At 38.5% G+C, this 22265-nt stretch overlaps 1 protein-coding gene across 5 annotated transcripts in view; it reads left to right on the top strand.

The window, feature by feature from the left end:
• The window catches only part of slit2 (slit homolog 2 (Drosophila)), a 76228-nt gene that overhangs the window by 6418 nt on the left and 47545 nt on the right, over positions 1–22265 (top strand). For all 5 annotated transcript variants that reach the window (XM_052546466.1, XM_052546469.1, XM_052546468.1 and 2 more), the window contains exon 4: positions 2463–2534. In XM_052546466.1, coding sequence (XP_052402426.1) covers positions 2463–2534 — 72 coding nt within the window. The remainder of the gene's footprint in view (positions 1–2462; positions 2535–22265) is intronic.

The raw sequence follows: 22265 nt of genomic DNA on the forward strand, positions 1-22265 counted from the left end.
GTATGACCCCCCTTGTTAGACACACACACATACACACAAACACCCTTCGTCACGGCTTGCTAGTCATGAGCAATGCAGTCAGGTAAAGTAAGCCTATGGATAAGGACTTTTTTCTCATTCTCCTCTCAGCCCTTTCCTCACACGTTCTCTTTCCTTCCTCTGTGATGCAGCTTTTTTTCCCCCTTTTATTTCTTTACAAACACACTGTTGGACTAATTGTTGGTTGTGAGCTAATGGCGTTTGGATTGAGACTGAGAACTGTCATGGTCACTGATTCAGTCTTACGCAGGCCGACCTTTGACTAAACGGCATATGGTCTAGTCCACATTGCAGCTCATTCTAAGCTGCCTATTTATGCAGGAATAATTGAACAGTTGTTCAGAAAACACTTTAAAATATTGTAAAAAGGAATACAGTGTGTACTCTGTGATCAAAATATATCTGTCTATCAATGACTGATAAAAAACTGCAAAATCAAAGATTAACATATAGTTCTGAAAGGGTATATCAAGTTAACTTGCTACTTAACGCGTAACAACTTTTTGAGACCACTTTTTTAGAAAACGTCCGGAAATCCAACGATTATTTCATTCTCAAATGTGCTCATTGTATAAGGCCAGTACCTGACTTTGTGTCCTCGTGGACTTTTGTGCATATAAGGAAATTGTGCAGGTTCAGCCAATCAGATTAGTACTTGCCAAATGAAGAAAGTGCTTTCCAGTTTTGTGTGCAATATGCATTAGCCTGTCAGTGAGCAGACTGTGGGCGGCCCGTCTGAGCCTACTGATTTATAAATCAAGCCATAAACTTATCTCATGTGCTATGTGTGATTGGTTGTGGATCATCTGTGCTTTTTGCTACAGTAGCAGTGTGGTTCTTCACACTAACTTTCAATTCGTTCTTTCCTCTGTTCAGTCTTGTTGGCTGTTTTTTGGCATTAAAAGTCATCTCACTTTATGGCCCTCCTTGGAAATGACTGTGAGTGCATGTCTGTGTGTGTGTCAGAGTCTGTGACTATTTGCATTTCTATCTGTAAGTGTGTGTCTGTGTGTACTCGTCTATTTTAAGGGTCGATCTTATTCGCTTAAAGCACTGCGTGTGTGTGTCTTTGTGTGTTACTGCAGTGGGGTCCTCAGGGAAGGCTGTCCTCTGTGCCTGAGTGAAACACGTGGGCATTTCTGGAGTGTGCAGCACTGTGTGCCTCGTTATTATTTCATCATTCATTAAATATTCAAATGGAATGATGTAACCCCAGAAGCTGAACGATGATGTCATCGGCTGCTATGTTTGAGTGTGCGGGTGTTTGCAAGTGTGTGTCAGAGAAAGTGAGGGCGTAAAAACAGCAAGGGAGAATGAAAGCTTGATGGTTTTGTACTTTGTGCAGGCAGAGTTCACTTTAGAACTCAGGCTTGTTTGATTGACATGTGGTAAATCTTGCATGCTGACGTCAGAGTGCAAGAATTGATCGGGTGTGTGTAATATTTTAACATTCTCCCATTATCAGCAGACTTCATAATGCTGTAGTAGAAGTTCTCAAAACATGGGAGCTTAATAAGCTGCTCTGAACGATCTGTATTCTGGTATTTAAAACATTATTGATTAATCTAAAGCCTCATTAATCTAACACACAGACAGCAGTGGCGCCACTCTTCATTAATATGCACAGTGGGTATTATATATGTGCTGATTGTCATGCATAATGTCTATTATACATGCCCTAGTTGGGAATATTACTCAGTTTATTATCATGTCAGAGAACCGAGCAAGAGAATGTGAGAAATTACTTTTTATTACTGAATTGTCATTGAACTTAAGCAAATATGCATCATTTCCTTTCATGACGTGTGTGCATATGTGTGTGTGTCTGTGTGTGTGTATTTGCACTGTAAGTTCTTTTGCTTCACTTTCTGTGAGACTTTCTGTTTGTTTTTCCCACATCTGTTTTTCCGGGCTGTTCTTTGTCTGTGTGTGTTTGCTAGATGCCCCCACACACTGACAGTGTCTGCCAGCCACACACACACACACACACACTAACACACACAGACACAGTCAAGGCTCAAGTTGATGACTGGCAGGCCCAAATTGAAATATTTTATAAGATTAAACGTTTGAAGTATTTTTCTTGAGCACAGCTCAATCAGTACATATTTCTGTAAACATTTAGATCTGATGTTTCATATGGAAACTATTCACAATATTTACTGTGTTCATATTTTTCTGATGTTTTAATATGTCACTGGAGTAGATTATTCCAGTTGTTTCATAACTTATTGCAGTCGGTTTTGAGAGCAGACAACCCCACATGTTAGATTAGACTTTCTGCAAATAGTTTAAGGTCTGCTAGACCTCATACAATTTCTGGTACCTCACAGTCATTGAATTTTGCTCTTGTGAATGTACATAAACTGCACCACTGTTTGTTTTGTGTAATTTCATGTTGCTGCGTGTGTCTATATTTGCAGGCGTCTCAACAGGAATAATCTCCAGGTTCTTCCGGAGTTGCTGTTTCTGGGCACGACCAAACTCTTCAGACTGTGAGTCCTTTATCTTTTAGCCCCTCTCTTTCCTCTCCCTGTTTTTTTCTCACCCCATTTCTTTCGTCATTCTCTCCTTTTCACTGTCTCTCCCAGTTCTCCTTTTATTGCCTTTTTTAAATGGGATTTTTGTCTGTTTTCCAAAGTTTATTCATTAATGTAGCCTTTTCAAATGTATTTACTTATTTTAGATACATTACATTGCTTTTTTACGGATTTCTGTTTGCTGTGCTGCAGTTGGAACGGGGATCTTTTAATATCAAGGATGACTTTTTAATACATGACTTTTAAATCTCACTCATTACTCCCAGACAGGATTGTGTGTGTACGTGGGTGTGTGTTTATAATTGAGTTATGCAGGACATCTAGGGATCAGCAGTAAGAGAGGTTCAGACCATGAACAGACTAAATTGAGTTAAAAGGAGATACATGCTTAAACATCTGCTGCTCAGAGAGAGCGAGAGGAAGGATAGCGAGCACTAACAGCTTTACCAGGAAAAACAACATTCTAACGGACTTTGCAGGAGGTTAATGGAGGAAATGTCTGTCTGTGTGTGTATGTGTGTGTGTGTGTGTGTGTGTGTGCGCACGCTGCACATATCGCTCATGTTTCTGCAGTCATATATTCACTGTTCATGTTCTAGACATGGTATGGTTGTGTGTGTGGTCTCCTAAAAATACACTGGGATCCTGAGGCTCAACTATCAGGTGTGTGTTTGTGACAAGTAAAATGCTAGTCTTAAAATGAAATATTAAAGAAATAGATTAATGTGTTTACGAAAGCACTGTTTACTTGTTTCATTTTTAAAAGCATCAGATTGCGTGTGTGAAGAGGTCAAGTTGTGCCTATATTGGACCAAATGTCCCCTCAGGGATAATGAAAACTGAAATGAGCTACACTGGTAGACCAATCAATGGAAAATGACTTAATAAACAGCCTTAACAATGTTTTAATGAAAATGTAAAATCGCAGAATGTTTGGGATACAAAATATTATTAGCACAGTATATATATATAAAAAACAGAACAATAGAAGCCAATGAAAGCATGTGTGCAGGATTTTATGATTCAAGATTTTTTTTCCTTGTCTGTCTGTCAACTCAATTTCCACAAGATGCTAGCAGGTGAGAAAGAGGAAGCACTGCTAGTGTACTCTCTGATAGAATTATTGGATTTGATGTCCTGACACACACACGGAGTGTTCTTTCCTCATTAGATTATCCCTGCGCGTCTACATCTGTGGCTAACATGTGCAGCTTTTATCTGCCTGCCTCTTTCATCACTCTGTCTATCTCGTTTTGCTTTATTTTGCTCCTTTTCCTTTTCTCTCATCCCTTCTTTCTTTTGTGCTGCTTTACGTGCATTCCTTTCTTTCTTTCTTTCTTTCTTTCTTTCTTTCTTTCTTTCTTTCTTTCTTTCTTTCTTTCTTGTCTCTGCACATCCTCTCCCTCTGCCCCTATGATCAGGTTTGACGTTAATGTGTCTGGATGGAGTGTGTGAGAATTTTTTTTTTTTTTTTTGGAGGGGGATGGTCTGGTGGTGGGTGACAGAACCTTCTAGAGCTTGTTTTGTTCATCTTGCTGGGTGCCCTAGTGACCCCGGATTCTGCTGTACGTGTGTGTGTGTGTGTGTGTGTGTGTGTGTGTGTGTGTGTGTGTGTGTGTGTGTGTGTGTGCGTATATGTTTGTGTGTGTCTGTGTGAATATGAGTTATGGTTACACACATACGGCCGCTGCCACAGTAGCGGCTGAAGTATTTCTGCCTTTTGTCTCCTTAGAGGCCAGGCCTGTTTGAAAACCTTTGAATAACATTGGGTATGTTTGCGAGAACGTTCAGATAACATTTCTCAGGGACAGCAGGTCGGTCACAGCTGTGTGTGTTTGGTTTGACAGAAAGTGGAAAAGAAAGAAGAAAAGATCTTACAGGAAAGAGTAAAGAGGTGTGAAGGCAGAGAGAGAGATGGGTCAGATTTTTGAGTGTCCATTAAGAACTCTGTAAAAACCCAACAGTAGTTTGAAAATGAAAGTGGAACACTAATATAAACAAAACAGATGAAGTAAGAAAAAATACTGATAGAGAGAGAGTGAATTAAAATATCATGAAATATTGAAGGCAAGTCACCAGACACATCATTTTAAGAAACAGATACTTCCTTAGGTAAATTAGGAAATTAGTTAATTACATAACTTTTACAATAATTGTTTTGCATTAATATTAAGTTTTTACATGCATTTGCATTACATTATTAAATTTTCTGAAATTAAATTAACTTTTCACTTGTTTTTAGGAATAAAATGTTATATAAAGCAGGCCATATGAACCTATAGAGATATATGAACAAAAACCTCTACAAAAACCTTCAGAATATAGATAGGAAAAATAAAATAATGATAACACTAAAACTAACTTTGAGGAAATTTCTTTTAGAGATTTGTGATGTAATTGAAATATACAGATGCAAATCAATAAAGAGCTCAATGCTCAAATGTGTATTTTTGCAGTTTTCAAAGTTATCAGTTAACTTTTTAGAAGCTGGGGTTGTAGGGGGCAGTTAATATTATTTTTTGTTCTTAATCAAGCTGGCACAAACATATCTTTTGGCGTGAATGCCCGCTCACAGTTGCTACATTACTGTTGTCATGTCACATAGCCATCATCCCTCATCCACTAACCGTTAGTACTGTTTCACACTGTGCTTACTTTGAGTATGTTTGTCGGGGTTTCTGACCATCTAAAGAATTTCTCCCATTGTGACATCGGTGTGTGACTTTTATTGAGCCTGTCACTGGTTATTAGGTCAAATGCCTTACAATGGTGATTGTCTAAGCTGTTTCTGCATACATTTCTTGAATGATAAGGACAGATATTGATCAACATCCTTATGTCCGTGGATGAAGAGATGAAGTTTGGTATCAATTCTTGAAGCCGGGGTGTCAGATTTTTCTCTTATGTTAAAGGGAAAGTACATCCATAAATTAATGAACTTTAATGAAAGTTAACATTTTTAAGCAGAACAAAAAATAAGATATTCTGAAGAAACAGTTTTTTTAGTTTTGCTATTCTAGACAAAACAACATTGGCTCAACCAATGGTGTGACTTTTGATGGAACTCTCTGCTTTACTGACCAATGACAGATGAGGCGGTCTCTAAGTGTTATATTTGTAATTCTGTTGTGTTTTGCAATTATTTTTGTAATAGTAGTGCTGAAATTACAGCTTTAACCTCAGATCATAAATTAAAATGATCAGGCCTGTCTTGTGTTACAGCGCTTGCAAACCAAAGCAAAACATTATTGAATTCTCTGGGAACATTGACGTCATGTTATGAGAACAGTTTCGTGAGAAGATTAGAAACTTAAACGCATAGTAATAGTGAGAGGTTGAATATGTGAATATGCCAGCAGACATCTTCTTATTCCTGTCATGTCTGTTAACAGTGGCTTTGGGTTCACACACGCTTAGCTGATTTTAAATATGGCTTTGACTATGTGGTTTTCTTGAGCAATGTGCCACGAGTATTTGGGGTGAAAAATCATAGTGGTTTTCTTGCTTAATCTGCACACCAAATGCTAGACGAGCCAAACTGTTTGCCATCTTAGAGTGTGTGTCTGCGTGTGTGTGTTTACCGAGCTCACCGTTTCCTAGGTCACAGTGCAGTAGAGAGTTTGGCTTTTGTCTGCAGAGTGGACGCTTAACCCCAGTCCTCTCAGCTCACAAGACACACACATACACACAACACACACACACACACTTGCTAAGCCTTGTCTGTTCACACGAGTTGGTGGGAACAGTTTTGAAATTAAAGATGGATACAATAGAGTGAAGTATTGCCTGTCTGTTGAAGTATAGCGTTATAAGGTGAGAGTGTGTATGTGTGTGTGTGTGAATGCATGTGTGTGTGCATGTGTGGGATTTAATTTCATTAATTTCATAATCAGATTTTAATGAAAACAGGAATGGAGTTTATGCCACTGTTGCCATAGTGAGAATGACTCATAATAGAAAAACCTCAAGCTTATAGACATGTGTGTACATGTATGTCAGAGTCTGTGTTTTCTTGTGTTTCTCTGCATGACCTGCATTTCAGACATTTTCATGCCTTCTCTCATTAGTCATCAGAGGATTCAAAATAATGCATTCTACTCCTTGGTTGTTAATAAACGTATGATTCCAGATTAATTTCGGGTTGATTTCAGCAGAATGAATCAATCGTCTGTTGAAGCTGCCAGTTCATTACTATGCTGTTTAAAAATATGCAAATAAGAATATTTAAGCAAGATGCAACAGGTAAAGGCTAAATCTGTTGCACACCATTTGCTAAACTTCTTCATAAAATATCTGATCAAAAATTGCGAGCAGTTGTACACTGTCAATTCTAACAATTACAGTTTACTTAAACAAAAGTTTGGAAACCAATCGCCGCTTGGCAAGAAACCAATCATCTATTGTTTTTTTCTTTTTGTCTTTTGCAAAGCAAACTTAAATGTAAAACTGAAGTTAATTTAAGAATTGGTTTAAACTAAAGAAAGCAAACTTCCCAGGTAGATGAAGTAATAAATATCAAGTTGGCTTTAAAGTCAGTTCTAGTTAACATACTCTAGAATATTTAAAAGTAAAGCCCTATTCGGAATGTAATTGTTTCTCAGGGGGACGTAAGTGATTTTCAGCATTTACAGGGGGTAGCTGATGATTTCAATGCCATCCGAATCCAGGATTTTTTTCTCCCACCACCCCAGTAAAATTCCCCGGCCGAATTGCCTACTGTTTTTGACAAACACCAAGGTTGTGTGGTAATTTAATTGCCATCCAAATCCACATCTCTGAGTTTATGAGAAGAAATGGATTCAAAATTCTGTGTTTAAACCCTTTTTGAGCTCCAGGTAGCATTGTACTTCGGTGTAATTTGCATACATATTTATTTCTGAAATGCTGGAAAGTATTTAAAAGAACAATACTTCATAACTGCTTCACCACAATGTCTGGGAGCAGAAAGAGTAAAAAAGCACATAAACATTCAAAATGAGTCTGTATTATGGCAGCAGCAGGTACGCAATACAATGTTATAATGTGTATTATTATAAACAGATATAAATTGCGTATAATTATATAAAACTATAGCTTGTCTATTTTCCTATTTTTAAACAGGAGATTTAAATGATAATAAATAGGATTATATATTATAAAACGTATATATTATAAAATATGCTTGGAATAATAAGAATACATTGACATAATAATACATATTTTTGAATATATTTTACACAGTATAAAGTATAAATTTGTAAATAAAATAAATGTTTTATTTAAAAAGACAATCATGGGACTGGCCACGTGAACAGCTTGCTCCCAGGTTCATAGGATCACAGAACTTGCTCCTCCACTTTATCACTAAGGTGATATGTAAATGTATTTTTACAGACATCCATATGAGAAAAAATTACCATCCAAATCAGGCTCTATATTACTTTATTATTTCAGATTTTCGATGTGATTTTTGATGCGATTCAGTGCATTTTCCAATTGACATGGTCCCTACACATTGTTCATGGCTCCCTACTCCCTGAGCAGGGGGAATCTGTTGAAGTTTACTTCACTTCGGAACATTCATCAAGTAGAGAAGTAGAGAAAGAAAAATAGGTACAGTGTGAATTACTTCTTAATTCCAATACCGGAAATGTCCTAAAAAGCATACAGTGACCAGGGGCTGTTGAGCAAAATAAAAAATATTGATGACCAGAGTGATTGTATAGTGATCTCTGCAAACAGCAAGAACAGGGAAATGTAAGCTGACATGATGATGAGTTTATAATGTTACAAAACAGAAAATATTTCATAAGACATTGATTAAATCACAGAGTATAAGGGATAATAATAATTTCTTTGTATGAAGTATTCCTTTAAATTTTGTAGGCCTACTGCTTGCCTTCAGAAGACTTGGAATAATACATACAAGTTCCTTGGACATTAGTCTCAAGTATTAACATCATAGAAGTGAATTTAAAGAACATTTTTACAAATTGCTACTCATACTGCATGACCAACCTTTTTGATTCTAGAGCATTATCTCCTTTGTTATAAAATGATGGATCACACCCATCATTTACATGATTTGATCTTAAATGGGTGGTTTACAGTTTTTTTCTAGGCTTGATTGTGTTTATGAAGTGCAGTCTAATGTGTTCTTGCTTCGTTTTTTAGTTTTAAAAAAAACACATTATTAGAGAGTGAGTGAGAGAGAGAGAGAAAGAGAGAGAGAGATAAAGAGCAGGGCGACGCAAGTAACAGATTTGAGAACTGCTGCTTTAGAACATTGGTTTTGAAACTTGTGAATCCATTAAAATCATAGGAAGACAGAATTGTGATTTTCATATGCACAGATTTTGCACCCCTAGTTTTCTCTTCCTCTTTTCTAAAGCAGCAGAACATGGCCTCGCCCCCTTCTTTGCATGTTCCCAGGGTGGGCTTTATCTGGGTTTGTGATGTAACTGACCCAGGAAGAAGCTCGTTGTTGTCCTTCACCAGCCCTCTTTGTAGGCATTAAACTGCCAGAATTTGCGAGTGTATGTCCAATGCTGAGCAGAAATAAAAAACACCAACACAAGATCACTTGATGAGGTAAAAAAAAATCTTTGAAAGGAAACGCCTCAAGGTTAAGTATGTAACCGTAGTTCCCCGAGGGAATGAGACACTGCATCAAGACGCTTTGGGAACGCCTTCAACGTGACCACGCTCTGAATCACGTGTGTAATCAGTCCGGTGGATTGGAGGGACGTCACAGATGGGGTGACGTAATGGAACCTATAAAAGCATGTGCGGTGAATACAGCAGCATCTTCTTGTAGAAAAAGGGAAGAACTTGCAGGGATGCCGGAAGTATGACAGAAGATGCAACATCTCGTTCCCTCAGGAAACTAGGGTTACATATGTAACCTTGAAGTGTTCCTCTTCAAGAACTTGAGCTACGTCGAGATGCTTTGGGAACGAGAATGTCCACGCCACCAGACTTTCAAATTCCTGGGTAGTGTGTATGTATTCAGCACAACTGTGGAAAAAGGACAGAGGAACCGGGAGCAGTACATATGTCAAGCCCATAGAACCTAACAAAAGTAAGAGGCGTAAACCAACCCACAGTGTTACAAATATCCTGCATATGCACATGCAATTAAGCTTCTGCTGGTCAAGATCTAAACCGAGTGAAAAGTCTAGGAAAGAATGCGCCACTGAAAGGACCTGCAAGTCCCTGACTGTCTTTAGCGATGAAATGGCTAATAGGAAGAGAGTCTTTAGTTAGAACTTGTCAGAACTTGATCTTAAACCTCCTCTAGTGGTTTAAATGGAGGTTTGCAGAGAGCCTCAAGCACCACGGCCAGGCCCCTCAGTGCACCGGAGGCCTCAGCCTCAGCGCACTGTGGACGGAACATGTAACCGGGGGTGTATTCCCACAGACTGTCCACCAAGAGGGGCATGGTAAGCAGCTATGGAGAATCGCAGAGAATCAAGCCTGCAGGACCTCCAGCACTGGACCAACAGGGCAGTTAAATTGATAGAGCTGGTTGTCTCCACACCAAGAAGTGAAGAGTCTCCACTTCAAGGCATACCATTTCCTCATTGAGGGAGCTCTGGATTAACCTCAGTTAAGAGACTGTAATCTACGAGATGTGCACACCCACAACGTCCAGAGCTCCGGGCAGGGGTGAAAGAACATACCCTATTCCTGTGAGAGGAGATCCCTCCTGATGGGAATCTCCCATGGAGAGCCATCAAGAAGAGAAATCAGGTCTGAAAACCATAATCGGCCCGGCCAGAATGGGGCTACTAGAGGCAGATAGACCCCGTCCCAGCACACTCTCTCCAGAACTACTGGGAGCAGAGCAATCGGGGGGAAGGCATACAGACGAAGCCTTGTCCACGTCTGGACCATGGCATCCAGTCGAAGAGGAGCTGGATAAGTCAGAGAGAACCCAGACCCACAGATCCACCCGAGCCTGTCCAGACAAATCTCCAAATTCTCCAAATCTGACCCACCACATCTGGGTGGAGTCTCCATTCCCCGGGCCTTGGCCCCTGTCTTAACAGGATGTCTGGTCCCTGATTGAGATACCCAGAGATGTGAACTGCTCTCTGTGAAAGGAGTTTCCCTTGGCCCACACAAGGATCAAGTGCACCGGCCGGTAAAGGTGGCACGAACTCAGGTCTCCTTGGTGGTTAATGTAAGAGACCACCTGTGTTTTGTTGGTGCACACCAAAACATGATGGCCTCTCAGGTATTGAAGGAAGTGTTTCATTGCTGAAAAACGGCCAACATCTCCAGGCAGTTGATGTGACACGTAAGATGTGCCGCTCCACAGACCATGGGCAAGCTGGCCACTCATGACTGCATCCCAACCTGGTGAGGGACGTGTCCGCCGTTAATGTTAGGTTACAACAAGGAGCTCCCAGCATCAGGCTCTATTACAAGAACCATGGTTTCCTCCACATGTCTAAGACATGATAGTAGGATTTCCCTGTATCATGTTGGACGCAGCTGCCATTAGACCCAACAGTTTTTGAAACTGCTTGACAGTGAGTGATCAGACTCTCGCGACTGCAGTGAGTCGATCCGAGCAGGGTACAACTGTGACTGCATTGTAGTAAAATCCCACACCACGCCCAGATAAGTGGTCCTCTGTAATGGAGAAAGCTCACTTTTCTTGGCATTTAATCTTAACCCCAGCTCGTTCATATGGGTGAGAATGACATCTCAATGATCTAGTATTGTAGTATATGTGCTTTTGTTTATGGCATTATTTCATTCAGAATATGATGGTATTCTAGTAATACAGACTGTATATTGGAGTGACAGATAAAGCTGCATTAATAGCTATAAAATTAGAATAATCTTAGTGTTACAATATTTTTATATAAATTGTATGTTTGCCTTACAGTTGTTTGCAGGAATTATTAACACCCAGCCAATGCAATGCATTTTGTCTTTTTTTGATTTTTGCTGTGTGTGATAGAAGGAAATATCTTAAGCTAGCATGGTAGGTGAAAGAACCAAAGAGGGTTTTTAGCAAACACATACTCACATATATACACACACACCTGAGCATTGCTCAGGAGAGTCTCAGACAGACAGTCTCCAGGCCAGGCACTGAGCCATCAACAATTATAAGAAAAAACACCTGTGTGTGCGTGTATATGTGTGTGTGTGTGTGTGTGTGTGTGTGTGTGTCATATCAGGACACAACTTTGTATAATGACATGGGTATGACACAGGTATTACAAGGAGAGGGTGACTTATGAGGACATAATCCATGTCCCCATTTTTCAAAACGCTTATAAGCAATACAGAATGAGTTTTTTTGAGAAAGTGTACAAACCATTACGCCTATGGGATGTCCCCACTTTTCACAAAAACAATCGTGTGTGTGTGTGAGTGAGTGGGGGATTTACGAGACACTATTTTTTAAACATTTGACCAAAGAATTATGGCCTTTGACCATTAAACCACTTGATAAGTCATTTATGTTTGTCTAAAAAGGTCAATATGTGCTTTTGAAAAGTTTTTTGTTCATTGTGGATTCAGACCTTTTTCAAACAGTTTTTCTACCGAAATCTGAGATTTTGAACCTGTGAAATCTTTTACAGCCTCATTGGAGTGCAATAATGTGTGTTTAGTTCATGAACAGAGTGTGTTATCTGGGCTCATCTCAAATCTTTTTCCACCTTTATGTGAAATGGATTTGACAAAGTGCGCTAGATTTGAGGACCACGCTGGACAACAGCATCATCAGTCTATATTGAATATTTTGACCTGTCAGGTACCTATTTTTACCACGCGGGCCTTATATTCTATTATAGTCTAAACGTGCACTCAAATGTGCATGCACACGCACAAATGGGTGTCAAAGATGTCCTTTTCAGATCAAGCAAGCCACTATTGTAATTCTGTGTGTGGCTGAGTGTGTGGTGTGTTTGTGTCTGAGATTGTTTACGTGCAAGCCAGTGTCTTAGTGATGGGTAACAAGAAGTGGGCAATTTTCTCGTTAGCATGTAACTGAAACTCCGGTCGTATCCTAGCAACCATCCTGGCCACTCCATGGTCTTTAGTTTCACCTTCACAACACCACAGCAACTAGAACACAATATCATCACAGCTACAGAGCGGCGCACCACTGGAAGCACTTGAATTAAATAATTAAGGCGCTTGATTAGTGTTACTGTATATCAGCTAATCTGTTATGTTTAGGGTGTCAGATATCGACTTCCTTTACAAGCAAATCAGTGTAAGGAATCAGCATTACATTTCCACTGAAAGGTGGAAAGTGGCCCAATGGAGAATTATCATTGAAAAATATTATGGTAGCCTGTAAAACTGTTTGCATCTACTTTGTTATTAAAAGTATGAATGAGTCTTTTGAGTACAAAAACAAAGTGGTTAAATTTTACAGTACCTTTCAGGGGGTGTACATTTTTAGGAATTTTTTAATAGGAAATTGTTAAACACATTCTCTTGAGGTCTATTTTGTGCACTCCAAATCGTTTTTTGGCATCCTTAGCCATATATTTACTGCTTAAATAACTGTTTGTATTTTTTTTATGAAAATACTAAAGTGTTGTGTGATATAACTGTGCTATGGAAATCGGTGATTGAGTGATGATGATAGCTATGTTTTGTCAGTTGTCCATTTGATAATAGTTGTAACAGAAAGCACTTGAGCAACCTACTGTTGGCACAACATGAATATATGAATTTTGACTAAAGTCCAAAGTATACATCAGTTTTGACGTAGCTCTTATCATGTTAATACAGCTGAACACATTGCCTTTCAAATCATGCTCAATTTGATCGTATGTGTGAAGAGGAGGTAGACACGTGAACTTGAAAGTGTCATCCTTGTTCAGTGCCGATGCTATTTCGCTCTAGTAATTATGACCAAGAAATGACTTGTTTGTCTTGGAAGACAGATTCTGTCTCTTCTGTTTCTTTTTTGACTAAAACAAAAAAACTTTTTTGCCATTTTCTGGACAAACTAATCAGGGCTAAACATGTAAAAAGTGTGTGTGTTCGTTGAATGAATTGATTCAATTCAACTGAACACAATGCGAGTCAATACAATACGATGCGATGGAAAATAATTTGATGCTAATTCAATATGCTTCAGACAGTTTGCTTTTATTTCTTTGGTTCAGACAGACAGCAAATCAAAAATTAACTCTCTGACCTCAGTCTTTATAGTGTTGTGATAGATCATATCACGTAGCAGCTGTTGTGATGAGAGAACGCCCTTGCGAAACAGTTTAGAGAGGAGAAATCAATCTACGGATAAAATATTGGTCACAAATAATAATTGGTCACTTTCTAAATAATAAAAGCATAATGAATCTATTAATAGTTATATATAAATAAAGAGATTTTTTTTTACCAGTGCAAATATATTTGAAGCGATGCATTGTGATACAAATGCCAACATGTAGCGTATGTAAAGAAAATTTTGCATCGTTAGCTTTTATTCTGATGCACCGATGCAATTGAATTCATCATTGAATCTTGCCATCTCTAGGGTGCATATCCTAGCATACACATAAAAACTATATACTTTGGTCTTAATTTGTAATCAAACTTGATAGACTTAATGCCCCACCAACCTTATTTTTTTACTTACATTGGAAGAATCAACTATTAATAAGAAGCTTCAGATGCCAAGAAACCCCCCACACCCACCCCCCAAACCCCCCAAAGCCTCTACAATTGGTAGTCAGATATTGTTGACATGAAAGCTGTAAGTCCATTTGGTATTTATTATGCAGCTGTATGGGGTGTGAACTCTGGAAGGTGGACTCCATCTTGGCTCAGTTTGCTCAGTAACACAGTCATCTATTCTGAGTGAAAGCGTGGGAGTGTAATTGCTCTGAAGTGGACTCCATTTTGGCTCTGGTCACACAGTGGCACATTAGGCCATTCTGAGGGAATAGGAGTGAGTTCAGCAGCGCTGGAGTGGAATTGTCAGCATTCTTCAGCACTGCTGTCATCTTTAACCTCTTAACAGAGCCTCTTCACTTTGAGTTCTCACACTCACAGTCACATTCACACAAACAAGTGAGCATACACAAAGAAGGACTGACACACACTAGACACAAGAGGTGTAACAAGCAAACACTGCTCAGAAATTACACATGGAAACTGTGTGTGAGATTGACAGGGTGACACTGAGTGAAAGTGTATATCTGTGTGCACGTGTATACGTATGTAATTTGGTAATAACAGGCTTCAGCCGCAGCTCTGTCATTATTTAATTACCGCTTCCTCCCATCTCCGTGGCAACGTAATGTTTCCATGATTGGTGTGTGCTTGCCGAGTCACTTCCTCACTCCCTTGACCTTAAAAGTGAGAGATGAGGCAGTGGCTGTGTTTCAAAATCTAGTGAGCTATCTACCTAGACAGCATTTGTGGACATCATAGACATACAGATGTTGTCTAGGAAGGGCACGCTAAGTGTTGTGACACAGCCAGAGAAAGAGGAGACATTGAGATCAGTGAATCACGCACTTCCTATGGTCAACCAAGACTGGACACAAACACACACTCACACCCTCTGTGGTGTTTAGTTTGTCAGGTTTTCAAGTTTGTCTAACAGCAGTGAGTAGTTTCGGTGGTGTGTGAGAATTTGTGTGTGGGTGTTTGTGGAAGTGTGTGTGTGTGTGTAATGTACAGTATGTGTTTTGCTGGTTTGGCCTTTTTTTGACCAGGATCTATTTTTCATTGCTCAGAGAAAATGTTTAAATAGACCGAACCTTTTTGTTCTGGTAAACATGTCTTATTTTGCATTTAGCTGTGAAGACCCATCCTGAAGCCATATGGGGTCATAGCTAGATAAACATATGTAAGATAATAAATGTTTAATTGAAACATGAATTTACATTCAGATTCAGTTTTTTCATCTCTTGTACTGTTACATATGAAGATGTTACATTGTAAAGTCCTCCCGGGAAATTCCTACTTGCAAGTTTCGTAATTGCAATGTGGTGTACATTCAAATGAATTTAGTCAGAATAAAAACAACAATTGACAGTTTCATATTTCCTTTTCTCTCTTTCAGAGATATTTAGAGCCTGTATATAAAAAAAAAAATAATCAAATGTTATGTAATGCTTTATCTATTGTGCCCTTCAAGTGAAGTTGAAAAGTTTCAAGCGCATGCTAAACGATACTTGAGTTGTAATGTTGGAAGGGGCACATAAATTATAAACAATGCAGAAACACTGAACTATAAAACAGAAAAAAATATATATAATCTAATATATAGAGATCAGTGCATGGGTGCACAGCAATTCAGAAGTTTATTATATTAATTAATCACTCACTTTTTTTCTTTATGTAAAAGATTGTTTAATTGTGATATCATGTATACATGGTATGGTAGAAAATAATAATTTTGACAATTTTGAATTCTGATTTAGATTAATTTGCACTAGCATGTTTTCTTTTAACCAGTTTTCTTGCTAACTTTATATATAACAGCAAAATCTATATAAATTAAATTTTACAGGCAACATTAAGACTGAATTCCAAATTGTTTTGGCCACAGTTCTTTAATTAATTCAGAAATGTCATTTTATCCATATCTGAGCTATTCCTTTCATAATTACAATCATTCCAAAATTAGTTGAGTGCAGTATATGATTAGGAGAAAGAGAAGGGGCTCAGAAAGGGCTCATAGGACTATTTCAGTAGAGTGTGTCATGTTTATGGGTCAGACTTACCCATTCTGAATAGATCACATCTAAGCACCATTGTGTGTGAAACATAGCATGTTGTTGAGCTTTTTGTCCCTCTACAGCACCCATAATCACCACCCATTCTGATACACTAAGATCTGAGTTCTCACCGAGTTTTATTCCCAGAGGAATTTCTGCCACCTGTGTGTGTGTGTGTATACGTGTGTGTCTTGGATGCTGCACAAATCAGGATCTTTTTGAAAGGGTTCAGTCTTTGAATGAAAGCTTAGTGTTGTTCTCTGGCTTACACAGTTGATCCTGTTCAGTGTATGCCCTCTAATCGGCTTTTGCTAATGTGAATTCTCTAACAATCACCCTCACTCTTTTACTACTTTTTCTCTCTCTGTGTCTTAACCCTTCTCTTTTAAACACTAACAACCATCACGTCTTTTCTTTTACTTGGTTAATCACTCCATTGTTTTAGCCAATTAATTGCTGACATAAGTGCAGCATGGTGTGGAAGTTCTCTCTCTCTCTCTCTCTCTCTCTCTCTTTCTGTGTGGGTGTTGATTTTGTCTGTATACTCTTTAATCGGGTTGTGTCTGGTCACAAACACAAGATCTCCATATGCCCCTTTAAAGGTTTCTTCCTTTGAGTGTTTGTTAGTGTGTGTGTGTGTGTGTTAAGATAAGTCAAGTCAAGTCACCTTTATTAATATAGCACTTTTACACAATACAGATTGTAACAAAGCAACTGAACAGCATTAAACAGTGTGCCAATAATGCAAAAAGGCAGTTCATCATCGAATTCAGTGATGTCATCATTCAGCTCAGTTCAGTTTAAATAGTATCTGTGCAAATTCTTTGTTGTAAATTCCTGTGTTTAGCTAGTGTGTGTAAAGTGTCCAGAGGTTAAGTGAGCAAAGGTGAGATGTCCTCAGGGTCACTGGTGAAAGTTGTATGGTGGCTTAACACTGAGCACCTGGGCTTAGCCCTGACTGATAAGGACCACACCTTGTGTGTCTCATTAAAATATGAAAAAGAAATGCATATTACTTCTGTAAAATGTTTTAAGTGGTGTACACTCATATCATGTAGATATAAATGAGAAAAAGCTACATTAGCAGGTCCCACCATGGGGATTGACATTTTGAAATCACATTACTAGCCATCAACTGGGAATTGCAATTCAGTGTGTAAAGTTACTAGTTTTCATAAGTTACTAACAATTACATGTAATCACATCACTAAATGCTTACATGTATTGGCCCATTCCTGTTATGACAGGTATAACAGATTAAAAACAACAGATAACAACAACCAAATTTACTCCAGTACACCATGACAACTTTTAGCTAGCTCATAACTATTTAATTGTACTTTGTGTGATTTTGGTTGTTGTGATCCTGATGATTAAAGATTTTCTATTAATTTATGAAATAATACTGAGAGACCTTTGGCAGTTCTTGCCAAAATCTTGGTAAATATGTGAGATTAACTAATAAAGTGCTGAGGAAAGCTGTTTAATTAGAGAAATATTGTTTAATTATTGCAGGGTTGCATTAAGCTCAGTTCAAACAATGCATGAAAAATTGGAAAGGGTTTTAATCACACTTGATGTGTGACTGAGCAAAAATAAACAAACAAATATATATATATATATATATATATATATACACACACACACACACACACACACACACACACACACACACACACACACACACACACACACACACACATACACATATAAAGGTGAAATGAAACAAACCAAATAATTGAAACATAAACAAAAACTTACTCAGTGCACAGTTTTTCCAAATGCATTTTCCCATAACAAGTTGTTGCAGACAAATCATGAAGCTTGAACAATTGTGAGTTCATTTGGCTTCTCAGAGGAGCTTATCATCTCATCGCATTCTCATAAAAAATGCTTCACGAGAAAGGCTTACTTTTTTTTACGTTTCTTGGAACACCCATGCAACTCACTCCTGAATGTTTTCTTAGAGCTTTTAAATCAAAGGCAAAATTAGTCGTTTACTAAGTCATGTCTCACAGCCCTCCAGTCTGGGCCCTACAGTGAGGCATTATATCATCATAAAACAGCATCATAATGGCCACCTAAAGAGAGAACGAGTAGGACAGAGACTGTTTTGAAAGTGGGGATATTAGCAAATATTTCCTCAAGACCACCCATAGCCTGTAAAGCTGATCCTCTTCTTAGTCTCTGGGGCTCTAAACCTGCCTATTTATGATCTGGCACGGTGGGAGGCATACATGTATAGTGACACTTGATTATGTGTCTGTCAGCTCTCTTGCTGGCTTCCTGTGTGTGTGTGTGTGTGTGTGTAACAGTAGCTTAAGGGATGATGTAAGCAGGTTTCCTAATTGCAGGGTGATACAAGGGTGTGTCAGATCTCACTGCCTCAGGGATCACTAAATGTGTGTGTGTCCTCAGGTAATAGAACGATATAAAGACTCTCTGGTATGTCTTTCTGCGGCTGTTTGCTTGGATACTGGATAAATGTGGCTATTTTCTTGTTTCCACATCCTTTCACTTCTCAAATAACCGCTATAGAACTGCCGCAACACCTGATGAAAAAAGACATGCCTCAATTTAACAAGGCAAAAGAGAACAAGGCAGATTTAAATTGACCTTTTTGGGATCTGAGGATGGGGGTTGTAATTTGTAATTAGATTTTTTGGAAAACTCACCTTTTTTAAACTCTGAGCTGCTGACTGTATTGAAAGCTTAGCTTAAGGGTAAAGTGATATATTTGGCACTCACTTTGACTTTTATAAATTTGTTTAACTCTCTGTTTCAACCACGTCTGTGGTCTTTTTTCGCTTTTCACAGACAGGTTTTCTTATATAAAAGCATTAGCTTTGCACATTAAATTAATAGTTACAGTGAAAAACAAAAGAAAACTCAGAAAAGGTTAGTATATTCCACAATTAATTATAAAGGAATGTTAACACATTTGTTTTTTTAATGCTATTTTCCTTCATGTTTTTTATGGATATATTTAAGGTTTGAGTTAGTCAATATAATTAGCTTCAGCACTGTGGTATGTCCTCATTTAGATCTAAGTGTGTGTGTTTGTGTGTGTAATTGCAGGAATGTGCATTTGAAAGGATGGGAGGAGTAGAGAGGTGGAGAATGACACCGCTCTACCTGTTGAAACAAAGCACAAATGTAATAAGGGCTCTCCTGACTTGTGTGTGTGTGTGTGATTGTGTGAGGGTATGTGTGTGTGGTGGGGGTTAACTTAAAAGGTTCAAAAGTTCACTTAAAATAGGTTACTGCATGTTTTTGTGATTCATTGCATTGTTATGCCTCTGCAGCGTTTGCACACAAACATACATTCACACACATTCCCATGATATATACACAATTTCAAATAACCCAAACAGCTTCAAATGACTCTTGATGAAGAGTAAATGATGTTTCATCGGTATAATATTATACAAAAATGACATCTGATGTAAATGTTATGTTATCTTCTTTCCGTCTCTTTGTGGAGGTTGAGGGAATGATGGGCAGGGAAAGGGGTGATGAGAGGAGGTGTAGAAGTTTGAGGGCTGGCAGCGGTAAACGGGTGTAACTGCAGTGAGAGTGATGTGCCAAGCAGAGGGGTGGAGATGCTTGTCTTTTCAGAATGAAGGCAATCACCATGGCAGCAATTAAAAGCCTGGGGCTCCCCGTGCTGGGTCAGTGTGCACAGAGAGATGAAAGTGTGTTTGTGCATGCATGCATGTGTGTGTCAGAGAGTGTGTGCTCCCCGAAAGCAGCTACTCAGCAGATGAGATAAAAATTAACTAATGAACTTCTAGATGAGCAAATCTTTGAGAGAAGGACAGGTGTCAGCCACAGAGGGTGATGAACTGATTAAACTGACGGTGATTATGAGTGAGAATACATGCTTTTATTAACTGGTTGATGCATCAGTTGTCAGCATATAGAATTAATGATTAAAGACAGAATAGGACGACATTCACAATGCAGTTAAAGGAATCTGTAATAATAAAAACTCCATAATCATCGGGAAGAAGGAGGCGGGAACCGGTGGACAATCAAAATGAAACTTTAATAATCACAAAATAAACACAAAACAGCGCATCAGCCCCTCATGGACAATTGATGCGCACAACTAAAAAGCAAACATAAAATAAAGCCCAGGCCTGGTCCTCTCTGGTCCTTCACTGTCGTCGCTCCAGTTTTATATCCTTCCATCTCCTACGTGGGACTCGAGACCGGTGGGTCGAGCAGGTGTCGCTGATTTCCCAATCATTCCACCGGCCTCACTCCTCGTTCCCATGTCCCTCGGCCCTGCCCCACTCGTCACATAATCATTTACTTCAAAATGAAATTTCTGTCATTATTTACTTACCGTCTTGTCTCATAGTGACCTATTCATAGTGAGATAAAGATACAACAGAACATACAAAAACAGGTGTGTTTGTCTCTTTGGATGTGGAATTCCAATAATGCTGGAGCTGCTGCCTTTTAAGATCAACACACACACTTACGTGAGCACCAAATATTTCTTGCACCATTATACATTTATTTATTTTATGTATTTATTTATTTATTCAGAAATGTTCATACATACTCACCCACCCTCACATATATATAAGGCACAGACACCCGCAGGTACCTGTATTGTTTTTTCCAGTGAGGCGGAAATTGCTACGATGGTCTTGACATGGTCGCTGAACATGCATTTATGGAATGTGTCTTAATGCAAGTCTACAATGCTCTATCAGGCATGGACATCAGTAGTTTAGATAAGCCTGTGCAAGTGAGAGAGAGAGAAAGCGAGAAGTAGAATTAAAGGGATACTGTAGCTAAAAGGAAAATTCTGTATTCGTTTATCCACTTTAAGTCATTCGAAACCCATATAAGACTTTGTTTTGCCTGTGAAAGACAAAGGGAGACAGATTTCAAGCATCAAAAAAAGGAATCTGAAAATACCAAAACATATAATGAAAAGGTTTAATATGAATTGCTCACTATATTCCAAGTCCTTAGAATCTGTATCTTTGAGTGAAAAAAGATCAAAATGAATTTATTTTATTATATGGCTCCAGACAATGTCGAAGTCAGATGGACCGGTTTTAGGATACTTTTAAGCTGTTTTGCTTTCATTTTAATGAGATAGTTCACCCCTTAATTCTATCGTTCTGTCACCCATAAGACTTTTGTTCAACTTTGAAATACAAATTAAGATATATTTAATGAATAATGAGAGATTTATATCCCTCCACAATTATTTGTTTTTTAAATTCATGAAGACATTTTAAAAGAAATCCTTATTGAGTGGTTAAATCAGTTTATATATGATGGACTGGTTTAATTTTAATTTAATTACATTTTTTCTTAAACTTTCTTCAAAGTTTTGGGGTAATGGTCTTTCAATGGAGAGACAGAAATCTTTCAAGTTTCATTGTGTCTCGAAGATGAACAAAAGTCTTATTAAAAGGTTCTGTCCCTATTCATTGTAATTGCATTTTTTTGGACGAGCTGTTCCTTTAAAAGTGCAGTTTTGGGGTAAAAAGAAATCTACAGGCTCAGTAACTTTCATATCAAGGTCACGCTGACAGTTAATGCCTCTTGTTCTGACCCGAGCAAGCTTGACTTTCTGTGCCACTTAAATATATATGTGTGGAGTGTGTCTGTGTGCATGTGTATGTCATGACTTTAGTGGCTCAATCGCTCATCTCTTCCTGTCTGTCAGTGTGTGTAGTGTCCAACTGACAGATGGAGACTAATTAGCCCTGATCATTTCAATAGATGTGTATTTGGTGCTTCTCACTCACTCACTCACTCACTCACTCACTCACTCACTCTCTTTTGCTCTGGTTTCCTTCTCTCTACTGTATGTTTTCCTTTGGGATAGAAATGTTTTCACTTGGGAATGTGAGTCTAGCAGGTGTTAATTTTATTTTGCCCTTTGTCTCTCTCGCTCTCAGTCTCTCTCCCAGGAATTCCTCCCATGTTAGGTCACTGTAATCTCACTTGTCCAGTTCAC

This window comes from Carassius gibelio, chromosome B1 (assembly GCF_023724105.1).
Source record: "Carassius gibelio isolate Cgi1373 ecotype wild population from Czech Republic chromosome B1, carGib1.2-hapl.c, whole genome shotgun sequence".
In the NCBI taxonomy this organism is placed as follows: Eukaryota; Metazoa; Chordata; class Actinopteri; order Cypriniformes; family Cyprinidae; genus Carassius; species Carassius gibelio.